General features: G+C 32.9%; 1 protein-coding gene across 2 annotated transcripts in view; it reads right to left on the reverse strand.

Annotated features, from left to right (window-relative positions):
• The window catches only part of LOC145259727 (GPI ethanolamine phosphate transferase 1-like), a 123,480-nt gene that overhangs the window by 23,199 nt on the left and 86,588 nt on the right, over positions 1-13,693 (reverse strand). For both annotated transcript variants that reach the window (XM_080117421.1, XM_080117420.1), the window contains exons 21-25: positions 12,310-12,360; positions 9,968-10,019; positions 8,700-8,808; positions 3,871-3,973; positions 2,647-2,746 (exon numbers count right to left, since the gene is read on the reverse strand). In XM_080117421.1, the coding sequence (XP_079973547.1) occupies positions 2,647-2,746; positions 3,871-3,973; positions 8,700-8,808; positions 9,968-10,019; positions 12,310-12,360 (415 nt within the window). The remainder of the gene's footprint in view (positions 1-2,646; positions 2,747-3,870; positions 3,974-8,699; positions 8,809-9,967; positions 10,020-12,309; positions 12,361-13,693) is intronic.

The following is a 13,693-nucleotide window of genomic DNA, read 5'->3' on the forward strand; positions in this document are numbered from 1 at the left end:
GATGAAGACGTGGGCTAACAAGATGAAGACGTGGGCTAACAAGATGAAGACGTGGGCTAACAAGATGAAGACGTGGGCTAACAAGATGAAGACGTGGGCTAACAAGATGAAGACGTGGGCTAAAAAGATGAAGACGTGGGCTAAAAAGATGAAGACGTGGGCTAAAAAGATGAAGACGTGGGCTAAAAAGATGAAGACGTGGGCTAACAAGATGAAGACGTGGGCTAACAAGATGAAGACGTGGGCAAACAAGATGAAGACGTGGGCTAACAAGATGAAGGCGTGGGCTAACAAGATGAAGGCGTGGGCTAACAAGATGAAGGCGTGGGCAAACAAGAAACAAGATGAAGGCATGGGCAAACATGATGAAGACGTGGGCTAACAAGATGAAGACGTGGGCTAACAAGATGAAGACGTGGGCAAACAAGATGAAGACGTGGGCAAACAAGATGAAGACGTGGACTAACAAGATGAAGACGTGGGCAAACAAGATGAAGACGTGGGCAAACAAGATGAAGACGTGGGCAAACAAGATGAAGGCGTGGGCAAACAAGATGAAGGCGTGGGCAAACAAGATGAAGGAATGGGCAAACAAGATGAAGGCGTGGGCTAACAAGATGAAGACGTGGGCAAACAAGATGAAGACGTGGGCTAACAAGATGAAGACGTGGGCTAACAAGATGAAGACGTGGGCTAACAAGATGAAGACGTGGGCAAACAAGATGAAGACGTGGGCAAACAAGATGAAGACGTGGGCAAACAAGATGAAGACGTGGACTAACAAGATGAAGACGTGGGCAAACAAGATGAAGACGTTGGCTTACAAGATGAAGACGTGGGCTAACAAGATGAAGACGTGGGCTAACAAGATGAAGGCATGGGCAAACAAGATGAAGGCGTGGGCAAACAAGATGAAGACGTGGGCTAGACAGATGAAGACGTGGGCTAACAAGATGAAGGCATGGGCAAACAAGATGAAGGCATGGGCAAACAAGATGAAGACGTGGGCTAACAAGATGAAGGCGTGGGCAAACAAGATGAAGGCGTGGGCAAACAAGATGAAGACGTGGGCTAACAAGATGAAGACGTGGGCTAACAAGATGAAGACGTGGGCTAACAAGATGAAGACGTGGGCTAACAAGATGAAGACGTGGGCTAACAAGATGAAGACGTGGGCTAACAAGATGAAGACATGGGCTAACAAGATAAAGACGTGGGCTAACAAGATGAAGACATGGGCTAACAAGATGAAGACATGGGCTAACAAGATGAAGACATGGGCTAACAAGATGAAGACATGGGCTAACAAGATGAAGACATGGGCTAACAAGATGAAGACATGGGCTAACAAGATGAAGACGTGGGCTAACAAGATGAAGACGTGGGCTAACAAGATAAAGACGTGGGCTAACAAGATAAAGACGTGGGCTAACAAGATGAAGACATGGGCTAACAAGATGAAGACATGGGCTAACAAGATGAAGGCGTGGGCAAACAAGATGAAGGCGTGGGCAAACAAGATGAAGGCGTGGGCAAACAAGATGAAGGAATGGGCAAACAAGATGAAGGAATGGGCAAACAAGATGAAGGAATGGGCAAACAAGATGAAGGCGTGGGCTAACAAGATGAAGACATGGGCTAACAAGATGAAGACATGGGCTAACAAGATGAAGACATGGGCTAACAAGATGAAGACATGGGCTAACAAGATGAAGACGTGGGCTAACAAGATGAAGACGGGGGCTAACAAGATGAAGACGTGGGCTAACAAGATGAAGACATGGGCTAACAAGATAAAGACGTGGGCTAACAAGATGAAGACATGGGCTAACAAGATGAAGACAGTGGCTAACAAGATGAAGACATGGGCTAACAAGATGAAGACATGGGCTAACAAGATGAAGACGTGGGCTAACAAGATGAAGACGTGGGCTAACAAGATAAAGACGTGGGCTAACAAGATAAAGACGTGGGCTAACAAGATGAAGACATGGGCTAACAAGATGAAGACATGGGCTAACAAGATGAAGACATGGGCTAACAAGATGAAGACATGGGCTAACAAGATGAAGACATGGGCTAACAAGATGAAGACATGGGCTAACACGATAAGGGTTGATAATGGGATGGTTTTTCTTGACAGCTGAAAGACTCGCCCAGGATGCTGATAAGTGGAAAAATGTTGCTCTCTAGCATGTGGATGTCTGCTTTTGAATTGTGCTGCTACCGTAGACTTCTTCGTGTAAGCTGGGTGGACAAATGGGTTCTGGAGATATTGGACCATGCCGAAGACTGCTAGACAATATCAATGACAGGAAATTGAGATTTTTGTGACATGTGGCCAGAACAGACAGCATAACAAAAGATCTGCTCTTTAGTACAACTGGCAGAAGAGGACGTGGAAGACCAAAAACAAGAATGTCAGACAATGTGAAGGAAATCACGAACATTAGCATGGCTGAGTTGTTCTGAATAGCACAGAGCCAGAGTCAATGGTGACAATTCGTGAAGAGTGCCACAGTTGGTAAGCAATGACCATTCTGTCAAAGAGAGAGAGTATGATGTGGCGAAGCTCTCTGTCGTATACACAAAGAGAAAAAAATTTGAAAAAAGTCGAAGAGAAAAAAAAAAGAAAAATATTCTTACTTTTACTGTTGATAACGAAACGGATGAAGTCGCAATGCATTCCAATTGTAACCAGAACCAAAGCAGGCAACACAAAGACAATAAAAAGAAACATTCATAGCTTTTATGTTAAAGAAAATTAATCATTGAAATACCAGTGGTTAGAATTATAAGAAAAATTTGACTAATTTTGTCTGTTTTTCGCATCAGTGGCAGATCAATTTAGTTCACCTTGCCAATTTCTATGCATGAAACATTTCCTAAATTTTTTTTTTATTAATGCAAAAATATTTGGTGGACTTGTACAATGCACCTTCCCCTTTATGTATCTTATTTTCACCTTTTTTCAATTTTTTCAGCAAATTATTATCGATTCAACACTATTCGACCAGATCATGGAAAAAAAAATGCAAAAACTTCAGTATTTAAAGATTCTTAGTGAGTGCTCAGTTTCTAATACGTTTTACTAAGTCACTCCCCCATATTGGAACCAGTTGACATTTAAAAGCCAAAAAAGTCCAATTTGGCGACCTTGTTTATTCGTTCTTTTCAAAAAATAAGAAAAAAAAAAATAGATGTATTTTTTTCCCACAAAGTTTCATACATTTTTTACAAATTTTGGTGATAGAGAAGAGTAAGTGACTCAAAGTCTGTGGCAAGCAATGTCAGATAAAAAATATTCACGTTATACTTAATTATTTTTTTGTATAAAATAACAAATTGTTATTGTTTCATTATTTTGAAATTGTTTTTAGCATTATAAAATTGTCAAAGTGCGTTAGAGCAGGGTTTCCCAAACTTCAGGACATCATGGAGCCCCTGAGCAGGGTGAAGTTTTTTCACGGAGCACTAACAAGATAATTTCTAAAATAAATATCATCTTTTAGAACTCAAGAACCTATACTGAATTTTCAACTATGCTCAACAGATAAAGGTCATCCCCACGTCACGACTTAAAATGCTGACTTGGTACGCGAGTTGTCATTTAATGGCAAATCTAGACTATGTTACAATAACACAAATATTTCCTTATATGTCATGATTCTGTGAACCTTTTTCAATCCTCTCGTAAGATTCTTCATCATTCAACTGACAATCCATCTCAATAACCTCTCATGCTTGAATAACTTTCAACCTCGATATGCAGAGACTCATTAGTTATTATAAAAAATAGAACAAATAGAAACAAAAGAATTTTTAATAAAAATAATGAGACAATTTTTGCTGTTGTTCACGCAAGGATACAAGATACTCATCAGCAAAAAGGTACTGATGAATGCAAGGTTCAAACTGAGGAGGCGCTCCACGGCTCGAAGATGGCTGAACAGCGGTAAAATAAAGCACGAACCTAAAAAACAAAAAATAAATGATTGTTTAATCTGGACATTTTTAGTTTTTCTGCATTTATTCAATTTTCACATAGATCTGCTTTCCCGTAAGCTACAACTTAGTAATCTTCAAATACGATGTCAACAAATATTTGCCATAAACTGTCTTCATAGAAAATCAAATGTCGTCCATTCATCATTCACAATTTCCACATAATATTCACCACCATTCAATTGATTAAATTGCATTCATCTTATTAAACTTTATTCTCAAGTATCTTTTGGCCTTAATAAGTAGTGATTGATTAATAAAAAGAAAAATGTATGTGTGAGTCTTGGTAAATGCAATGACTTGTGCGTCTATATATGTATATAAGCCTGACAAATTCTCATGAGAATGAAACGCGGAATATTCTGTGTAGCTTAATTGCCATATATATTTTTATAACTTATTTCATATTTTATATATATATATATATATATATATACTAGCTGGACACCTGGTGTTGCCCGGTCGTACAATATGCTTAAATATGATATTTTAATTTATGCAGATTGTGTATTATTATGATAGAATCAATCGTCTATTGAATATTATATATTATGAAAAATTATTTGCCCTGTGGACTAATTCGCAAAAAAAAAAAAATAAATAAAAAATAATAATGAAAATGTCATTCATCAAATTTCATCTGTGTTTGTGTACAATATCACGTCAAAAAAAAGTCACTTCTCATTAATGTTTAGTTTTAAAATATGCAAACAAAGAAATGAATTGTGGTGATTTTAAATGGTACCTCTTTTTTTATTATAAATTGAACTCATTAATAGGAAAAAATTCAAATAAAATGATGAGATATACCTGAGCTTGAACAGGGGACCATTCGATCTGTAGTCAAATACTCTATGACTGAGCTATATTTCCAGATGACAATAGTTCTGATTTTTTTTTTTTTTTTAAGAAGTAATGATTTGCTGAGAATTGAATCTCCCTCGATTTACTGAGAATTATCTCTCTTGGCCGGGGTAGCTGAAAAATATTCCCCTATAAAAAACTTTTTATCAATCAGAAAAAAAAAGATTATTTTTAGGATCGTATTTTTTTTATTTTTAATACTTATCAGATGAATTTCTGTACAAAACATATCTAAGAACACAGCCAGATATATAAATTAGCTTTGTGTGAAATTTGCAAAAGATAGGCTCAGCCGTTTCAGAACCTATGAGGAAGGAAGTCACACACAAAGTGACTTTTATTTAGTAGAAGATATATATATATATATATATATATATATATATATATATATATAGGAAAACAATAAGAATGAAAAATGAAGCCACAAAAACTATATATTGATAAATATAGAATGGTTCATTTATTCAATAAGGGTATACAAACATTTAGTTGGGGGATAGACGGGACTCTTTATACAAAGGCATTTCGAAGCTTAATGCTTCTCATCAGAAGATTAGAGAAGATGCTAGGTAACATAATGGGGATGCGATGTCTAGCGTGGGATTCATCGGGAACGAAATAAATCAATAAAATTATAGATGATGTTGGGGGAATTATTATATCGAATTCTAAGACAAATGGAGGAGCATATTATATAGAATGTAATGCAAAAAGGTGAATAAATGAACCATTCTATATTTACCAATATATAGTTTTTGTGACTTCATTTTCCATTCTTGTTGTTTCCATATATAAGCTCCAATGAAACTTGTTGAGCTTTATATTATCCCGATAGGTCTCCTCTTATAGAATTGAATTTACTCTCTTCTTCTAACTCACTAAGCTATATATATATACATACATATATATATATATATATATATATATATATATATATATAAAATAAAAATTACAATTAAATTTACCAAAATGATCCAAGATGGTAAAACTAAAATATATTATAAATATTAAAGAATTAATTTATAAAGTTATCTCAGCCAGATGTAAAAGCTCGATAAAACCAAATAGGAGATAGAGCTTATAATGCGAGCAAACAGTTAATAAAACATGTTAAAAAACACTTTGAAAAAACATATTTAATCTGAAAAGGAAACACTTATCAAGTGTTTCCTTTTCAGATTAAATATGTTTTTAACTCTTTTTCAAAGTGTTTTTTTAACATGTTTTAACTGTTTGCTCGTATATAATATATATACGAGCAAACAGTTAAAACATGTTAAACGAGCAAACAGTTAAAACATGTTAAACGAGCAAACAGTTAAAACATGTTAAAAAAACACTTTGAAAAAGAGTTAAAAACATATTTAATCTGAAAAGGAAACACTTGATAAGTGTTTCCTTTTCAGATTAAATATGTTTTTTCAAAGTGTTTTTTAACATGTTTTATTACCTGTTTGCTCGTATTATAAGCTCTATCTCCTATTTGGTTTTATCGAGCTTTTACATCTGGCTGAGATAACTTTATAAATATTAATTCTTTAATATTTATAATATATTTTAGTTTTACCATCTTGGATCATTTTGGTAAATTTAATTGTAATTTTTATTTTATATATATATATATATATATATATATATATATATATATATATATATATATATATATATATATATATAGGATGATGAGAATAATGGAAATAGTATTCCAATGAGATAGAGAGATAAAAAAGGAACAAACCAAGTTATGTGTTCATCAACATTTCATCTTTATTGTAAGACTTCTTCTGGATGAATGAAATTAAGAAAATAAAATAGCAATACAATATTTGAAAATATATTTTTGATTTAATGAAATGTATATAGAACAAAGTCATACATTTCATTAAATCAAAAATATATTTTCAAATATTGTATTGCTATTTTATTTTCTTAATTTCATTCATCCAGAAGAAGTCTTACAATAAAGATGAAATGTTGATGAACACATAACTTGGTTTGTTCCTTTTTTATCTCTCTCTCTTTTTCTCTCTCTCTCTCTATATATATATACTAGCAGGCTGCCCGGCATTACCTTGTTATAAAATATGCTTAAATATATTTTGGTTAATGCAGATTATATTATATTTGACCCAATATATAGTAATGATTTAAAAAGTTTAAAAAATGACTCATATGCCACCACCGAGAATCGAAACCAAAATGTTTAGCTTACGATTTACTTTTTCCTTTGACGTTAATATTTGAGCTATGAAGATATGTTTGCTGCAAGGCTAAAAATTAAAACATGAACTAATAGCTATTATGTTACGCATGCATATTCGTAATGCCGTCGTTTGACTCTCACCTGGCAAATTACAGTTTTTTAATTTTCACACTTTTGCACTGATTTTCCCTGGCTAAAACCAAAATATAAAATTTCACATGGGTTTGAATACCCTATATATTAAGCTTCAATTCTGTAGAACAAAAACTGACAGAGGAGTTTGGTAGGTAAAATTTTTAAACACATATATATATATATACGCATACATAAATATACATAGAAAAAGATTTGTGTTTACTATAACCTTTTTATGCAAATATTACGCAAGTATAAATCATGTAGAATATCTGCATGAATATAATTACACGTAATAGTTAACTGAAGATGATCATTCCATAAGAAAACCAAAAAAACTAATAGGGAATTAATTAAAATGAATGTTTAAAAGAATATGCAAATTAGCTAGATCTTTTGCAGATGAATGCAATTCCATGACCCATATATAACAAAGTTGTATTTTCTTTTTAAATAAATAGAGAAAAGGGTTTTTAATATGAATATCAATACACAAAAAAACTCAAATTTATAGAAATATATATATATATATATATATATATATATATATATGTTGCTCCCCATCTGGAGGACTCACATTGGTGAGAAAAAATTATTCCCAATTATCATTTACGTATTGCCTTCTGCTCAAAAATATTGCAGGCAAAAAAAAAAAAAAAAATTGATCTCTATCTTTCTCTCTCTCTATATATATGAATGGTGACCCATTCATGTTTTTATCCATCTTTTAGATTCATCAATTTAGCTACATTTATATTGATTATTAGCGATATTCTAGCCACTTTTCAAAGACATTACTGTCCCGTGCCACCAAAGAGATAAGAAAAAACAACAATGAGAAGTAGTTGAAAAATCTGTTTTTAATTATTCTAAACTTAGTTCTATGGGACAAAAGAATAGCAGTGAAAGCGTGAACAGTTTTTCAACTTGTTTTATTAGAAGAAAGAGTTCTCGTTCAAAATTTCTCCTATAGTAAAAAAAAACAAAGAAGAAATTCTGTATGATGTACGTATTTGTGATTAAATAAGCATCATATTCCAAAAATCATATAAATTGATAAAGTAGTTTTATTTTTATAAATAAAATTTTTAAGCAATTAATTGGAATTTGTAGGCATTACAACATAAATTTGTTAAGTATGAATTATTGTCGTGTTATCTTTCTTGTTTCTTGATATTTTTTTTCAAAATGGCCACTGAGACAGTCACTCTTCAGATACTCATAAAATTTGATTTTCTTATTTAAAAATAAAACTACTTCATCAATTTACATGATTTTTGGAATATATTTTCGTTTCATCATGTGTACGTACATCATAAAGATTTTTCTTTATATTTTTCTTTTTTTAATATGGGGGGAATTCTAGACAAAAACCGAGGACAGAAAATAACACATGAAAGTTTTACATTATTTTCTTTCTTTTAATTTTTTTAATTGATTTTGCAGGGAAAAGTGAAAAGTGAAAAAACGAAAAAATGGCAGCACATCTTACCCAAAAGAGACCAACTGATGTACTGATTTATTTGGGGCAGGCCATTGCGCAAGGCCAGGCTGTTCGTTGTTGACCAAACCACATAGACAGAAAGAACGACCAGCAACAGCTAACAGCAAAGAAATAAACAAACAAAAAAAAACATTGTTAAATATCTATATTTATACAAAATTAGTGTGTGTATATGTTCAAACATTTCTATGTACAGGATTCACTCCTAAACTAATTGATGTGAGTGTGTCAGTAGTTCAAGTAATGTTGTGGGTTCCAGTAAGAATGATAACATCAATGAATCATACAACTCCTATCAATCCAGTTAACATCTATAACGGTGCCCAAGGTTTTTATTTTGGCTCCAAAACCAATGAAGTATGAGACATTTTTTTTAATTATCTGTTCCATGTTGACTGAGATTAAGGCTAAAATGTCCTGTGTAGGCCTAAGAAGTCCACCCTCCCAGGCCGTTGCCTCCCGTCTTTTGGAAGAGAGAAAGTTTATTGCTTACTGGTTGAGGCGCCTCTACTGGGAAATGCCGAGGGGACTATTCAGGCAATTTTTAAAAGGCCAGAGTGCTCTTCCTTTAGGGGTACAGGCTTCACTTGCCCAACTTCCTGAGTCTCACACCTTCCTGCAGCGAGAAGGAAGTAATTACCAACATTATATCCATTGTTTGCTTGAATTTGGTTAGAGCGGTTTTGTCACCGAAAAGAGTGCAGTTGAATGGAAATAGTCCTTTGTGTGCATTCATTGTCAAATTCTTTTAAATCCTCATCAACCTTCAACTGCAGAAAAACACACCAAAAAATCAATTTTTTCAACAACAAATTCCACCATTTAAATTTGCAAAAAAAATCCTCTGGCAAAGGTAACAGGTATTGATGTGCATTTAAGAAATTGTTTAATCCAGTGGAAAAATCAGCACAAATTTTTAATTTTCCATTTCCTTTACATCAATCTGCATTTTAATATTTTTCTCTATTTTTTTTTTAGTATTTATTTTTCTTTAAACTGCTCTTAGCACACATGAATATTACATATCCCTCTCAGGCCCTGTGAGAAAGCCCAGACTAGTGTATATGCCATGTTGAATTTGACCTTTTGTGCACATGATGTCACTTATTCAAAAACATCAGCTAAATATCTAATGGAAATTTCCTATACATAATCAGATTTCAAAACAGAAAATTCCTTTTCTACGTCATCTAATCACATCCTGCATTCAATATGGAAACAACTCTGAATGCATATTACTGCAAAACAATTCTTACCTGGATTATTTCAACTTTTCTGGTTGCAAAAATATTCTTGTCTGATGAAGTTCTGCAAAATAATTTAAAAAAATCATCAGCAAATATTAATTTTCAATTAAAAATAAATAAAAACTATACGAGGTGCCTTCAATAAGTTTCCAGACTTTTTTTTATACAGGCGTTTAAAATGGTTGTAGACTCTTGAAAATTCAGTATCATATTGCTATACATCTTATGAGATGACTGACCAATTTTTATGATTTAAGGTTAAAATGAACAGCTACAACAAGAATTGGAATACACCATACTAAAGCCTGATTGTCACAGCTGGTGAATTTCAAAAATACAATCTGAATGTGAGGACACTTTAGAAGAACAATATGCAATAAAATTCTGTTTTAAAATTAGAAAAATGCCACAGAAACATATGGAATGCTTCAGACTGTTTTTGGACCATCTTGCATGAATTGAGCATCATCATCCCTATCACAAACTATTTGACCAAGATGGGCATCAAGACTGTTCCTCACCCTCCCTATACTCCAGACCTTGCTCCCTGTGACTTTTAGTTATTCCATAAGCTAAAGGAAAACCTTAGAGGCTGTCGTTATGAGACAATTGAGGAGATGAAAGAGGCTACGAAGAGGGTCACTGACATGCTCACATAAGAGGACCTCCATGAGGCCTTCCAGAAGTTGTTGAAACTGTACAAGTGCATTGCAGCCAGAGGAGATTACTTCAAAGGGGACTAGAGTCTCCCGTATATACTATTAATAAAAGTGCCCATATGAAAAAAAGTCTGGAAACTTATTGAAGATATCTCATAAATGAAATGTTCTACTTTGTATAAATAACTTCAAACTTCCATTTGGAAGTTTATGGGTTCACACAAACGTTGAATTACACCGTGGAGTTAATATCTCTACTCCTATAAAATTAGATATGTGTATATGCTTATATTTTGTACGTAGTTATTATTCTATCTTAAACTGATTAACCGATCATTGTTTGTTTGGTTGTTTTGTTTTATGGAGTATCAATCCTTTTCAGTTAATTTAATGCTGAATCTGGTCATTTTATTCTTCAAGTTGTTTATATCTTCAAATATTTATTCATTGTGTTTGGTTTGGTTGTTTTGTGGATTAAAATTGTTGTTTTTGTTTTTGCAAAGCATGATTAAGTTTTGCAAAGGCAAAGGAAAAAAACAATAACACCAATGTTTGGCAAATTTTTGGTCAAGAAACCAGTATCAAACAGCCTAATTTAGAAGAACCAAATATGAATTTTGGAACATCTCTGCTAGGTATAGGCGGCCGTAAAAAAAAAAAAGAAAAAAAAAAAAATTCAATACATAGCTGTTTTTTTTTTTCTCCTCACAATTCTCGGTCTCAAAATTCAAAACACATCTGACAAAACTCACTTCTGTCAAAAGGAATACACTTCTCTCATTAACAGCCTTTTTATTGAAACCATCTGCCTTTCATATGCATATTAGACACCCTGAAGTCTGGTTACCTCATGAGATCACCAGCCTATAAGTAAACGCATCAGTCATTTTTATTATTCTTCTTGCCTGATGCGAACACTGCATGAAGTACAAAATCAGGTTTGTACTAATTTTTAACCACACCTTTAATGAGTAATAAATAAACCAACTTAAATGTCTTTATACGTACGGATGTTTATACGTTGCTGGTCTTTAATGCACTTTCCACTTCTTTTTAGCATTGTGGGTATTCCTCATGAGTGGCCATTATCATTTTGTCTTCTACTAAGATGAATAAAACTTTTTATGCAGGAAAGACACAAGGAGACGTTCACTGAAGTTTCTTTAAAGTTTTATTTGAAGAAACTAGACTTAGGAGAGACAAACTTCTTAATCATTTACTTAAATTTAACCTTTTAACTCAACAAGCTGAGTGATGCAGACTGACAAACATCAAAGTAACATTCACGTCTTAAATTGTTCTACATTATTGGCTGTGTCTCATGCACATGGCTTCTCTAGCTCAAAAAACATGACATCATTCACCACCATTCGAATCTGTTTTGTCTACCATTTGACCTTCCTTGTCAACCATCTTTCATTCAACCCTGAGAACGATTATGTTTTACAGATCTTAGTTATAATGACATGCACTCAATGTGACACTGGTCAAATTTTACACTAGCTAACTTAATCATTACTGACAGAGTCACTAATATGTAACACTGGGCAATGCCAGGTAGGGTCAGCTAGGTAATAAAATAGTACCGGCCATATTTACCAAGATGTTGGTACTAAATTTTGTATCATACTTAAAGAAATAGTTTTTTTTAAATATGTTGATTTCATAATTAATGATTAAAAATTAACTCACCTGTAAATAGCGATTAATCCTAAGATGACTGTAATTGCACCTGATATATACCTGAAAGAAATATACATGTTCACATCAAATAAATATAAAAGATCATTATTGTTTCAATCCGAATGAAGAATTTATAATTCCATCTGTTGACAAACGTCAAAATATTTCATAAATTAACAGATAAGGAAGGCGGACAAATTTTCTGTGATTACTGAATCAGAAACAGAATTATGTAATCGTAGATTTGAAACAGAATTTGGGTTTTTGCATAAACTTTTCCAAAATAAATTAAAAAATTAATCATTCACAATGAAAATTTTGACAGTTTTATTATTAATGTTTTCACTTGACATGTTTTTGTCGAAAACGTTATCATTTGACGTTTTGTCTAAAATGTCATCATTTAACATGTTTTGTCTAACTTATGTCTAACACATCTTCATTTAACATGTTTTGTCTAACACATCTTCATTTAACATGTTTTGTCTAACACATCTTCATTTAACATGTTTTGTCTAACACATCTTCATTTAACATGTTTTTGTCTAACACATCTTCATTTAACATGTTTTTGTCTAACACATCTTCATTTAACATGTTTTGTCTAACACATCTTCATTTAACATGTTTTGTCTAACACATCTTCATTTAACATGTTTTTGTCTAACACATCTTCATTTAACATGTTTTGTCTAACACGTCTTCATTTAACATGTTTTGTCTAACACATCTTCATTTAACATGTTTTGTCTAACACATCTTCATTTAACATGTTTTTGTCTAACACATCTTAATTTAACATGTTTTGTCTAACACATCTTCATTTAACATGTTTTGTCTAACACGTCTTCATAATAAACATTCATGACTGAAAATTTGTGGATACGTTAGGCATAGACTGAAGTTTATTCGTAGCAAATATTGGTAGATTGCAGAAATGGTTTATTAAATTTTATTAACGATTCCATTAGTGACATTGGGGGGGGATAGGTACTTTGTAGTTGTTAAAGTGACCTGGTGTCACATGGAATGGTTAGTAAACACTAAGAATATCTCATCTCAGAAATATCAAATCTAATATATAAAATAAAGCCAGTCTATTGCTTTTTGTCATTGATAACTTCATTCCTACTAAATCAATATTTTTACTATTCCATTCAGGTGTACCAAGTTTTTTTTGTGGATTGTTACAGTATGTTGTTAAGAAGAATATCGAAATATGCACCTCTGCATTACAAGTGCACTGGGATGCGACTGATTTTGTCTGTTATGGACCATTTTAGTTCAGGAATAGTCTGGGATTGTTTTGATAGTCATTATCTTTAAGACAATCCCATAGATAAAATCTGGGGACTTAAGTTCTGGCAAGTGTGAAGCCTACTTAGGTGCATAC

Source organism: Euprymna scolopes, chromosome 35 (assembly GCF_053919585.1).
Source record: "Euprymna scolopes isolate OS-2025 chromosome 35, ASM5391958v1, whole genome shotgun sequence".
NCBI classification, from domain to species: domain Eukaryota; kingdom Metazoa; phylum Mollusca; class Cephalopoda; order Sepiida; family Sepiolidae; genus Euprymna; species Euprymna scolopes.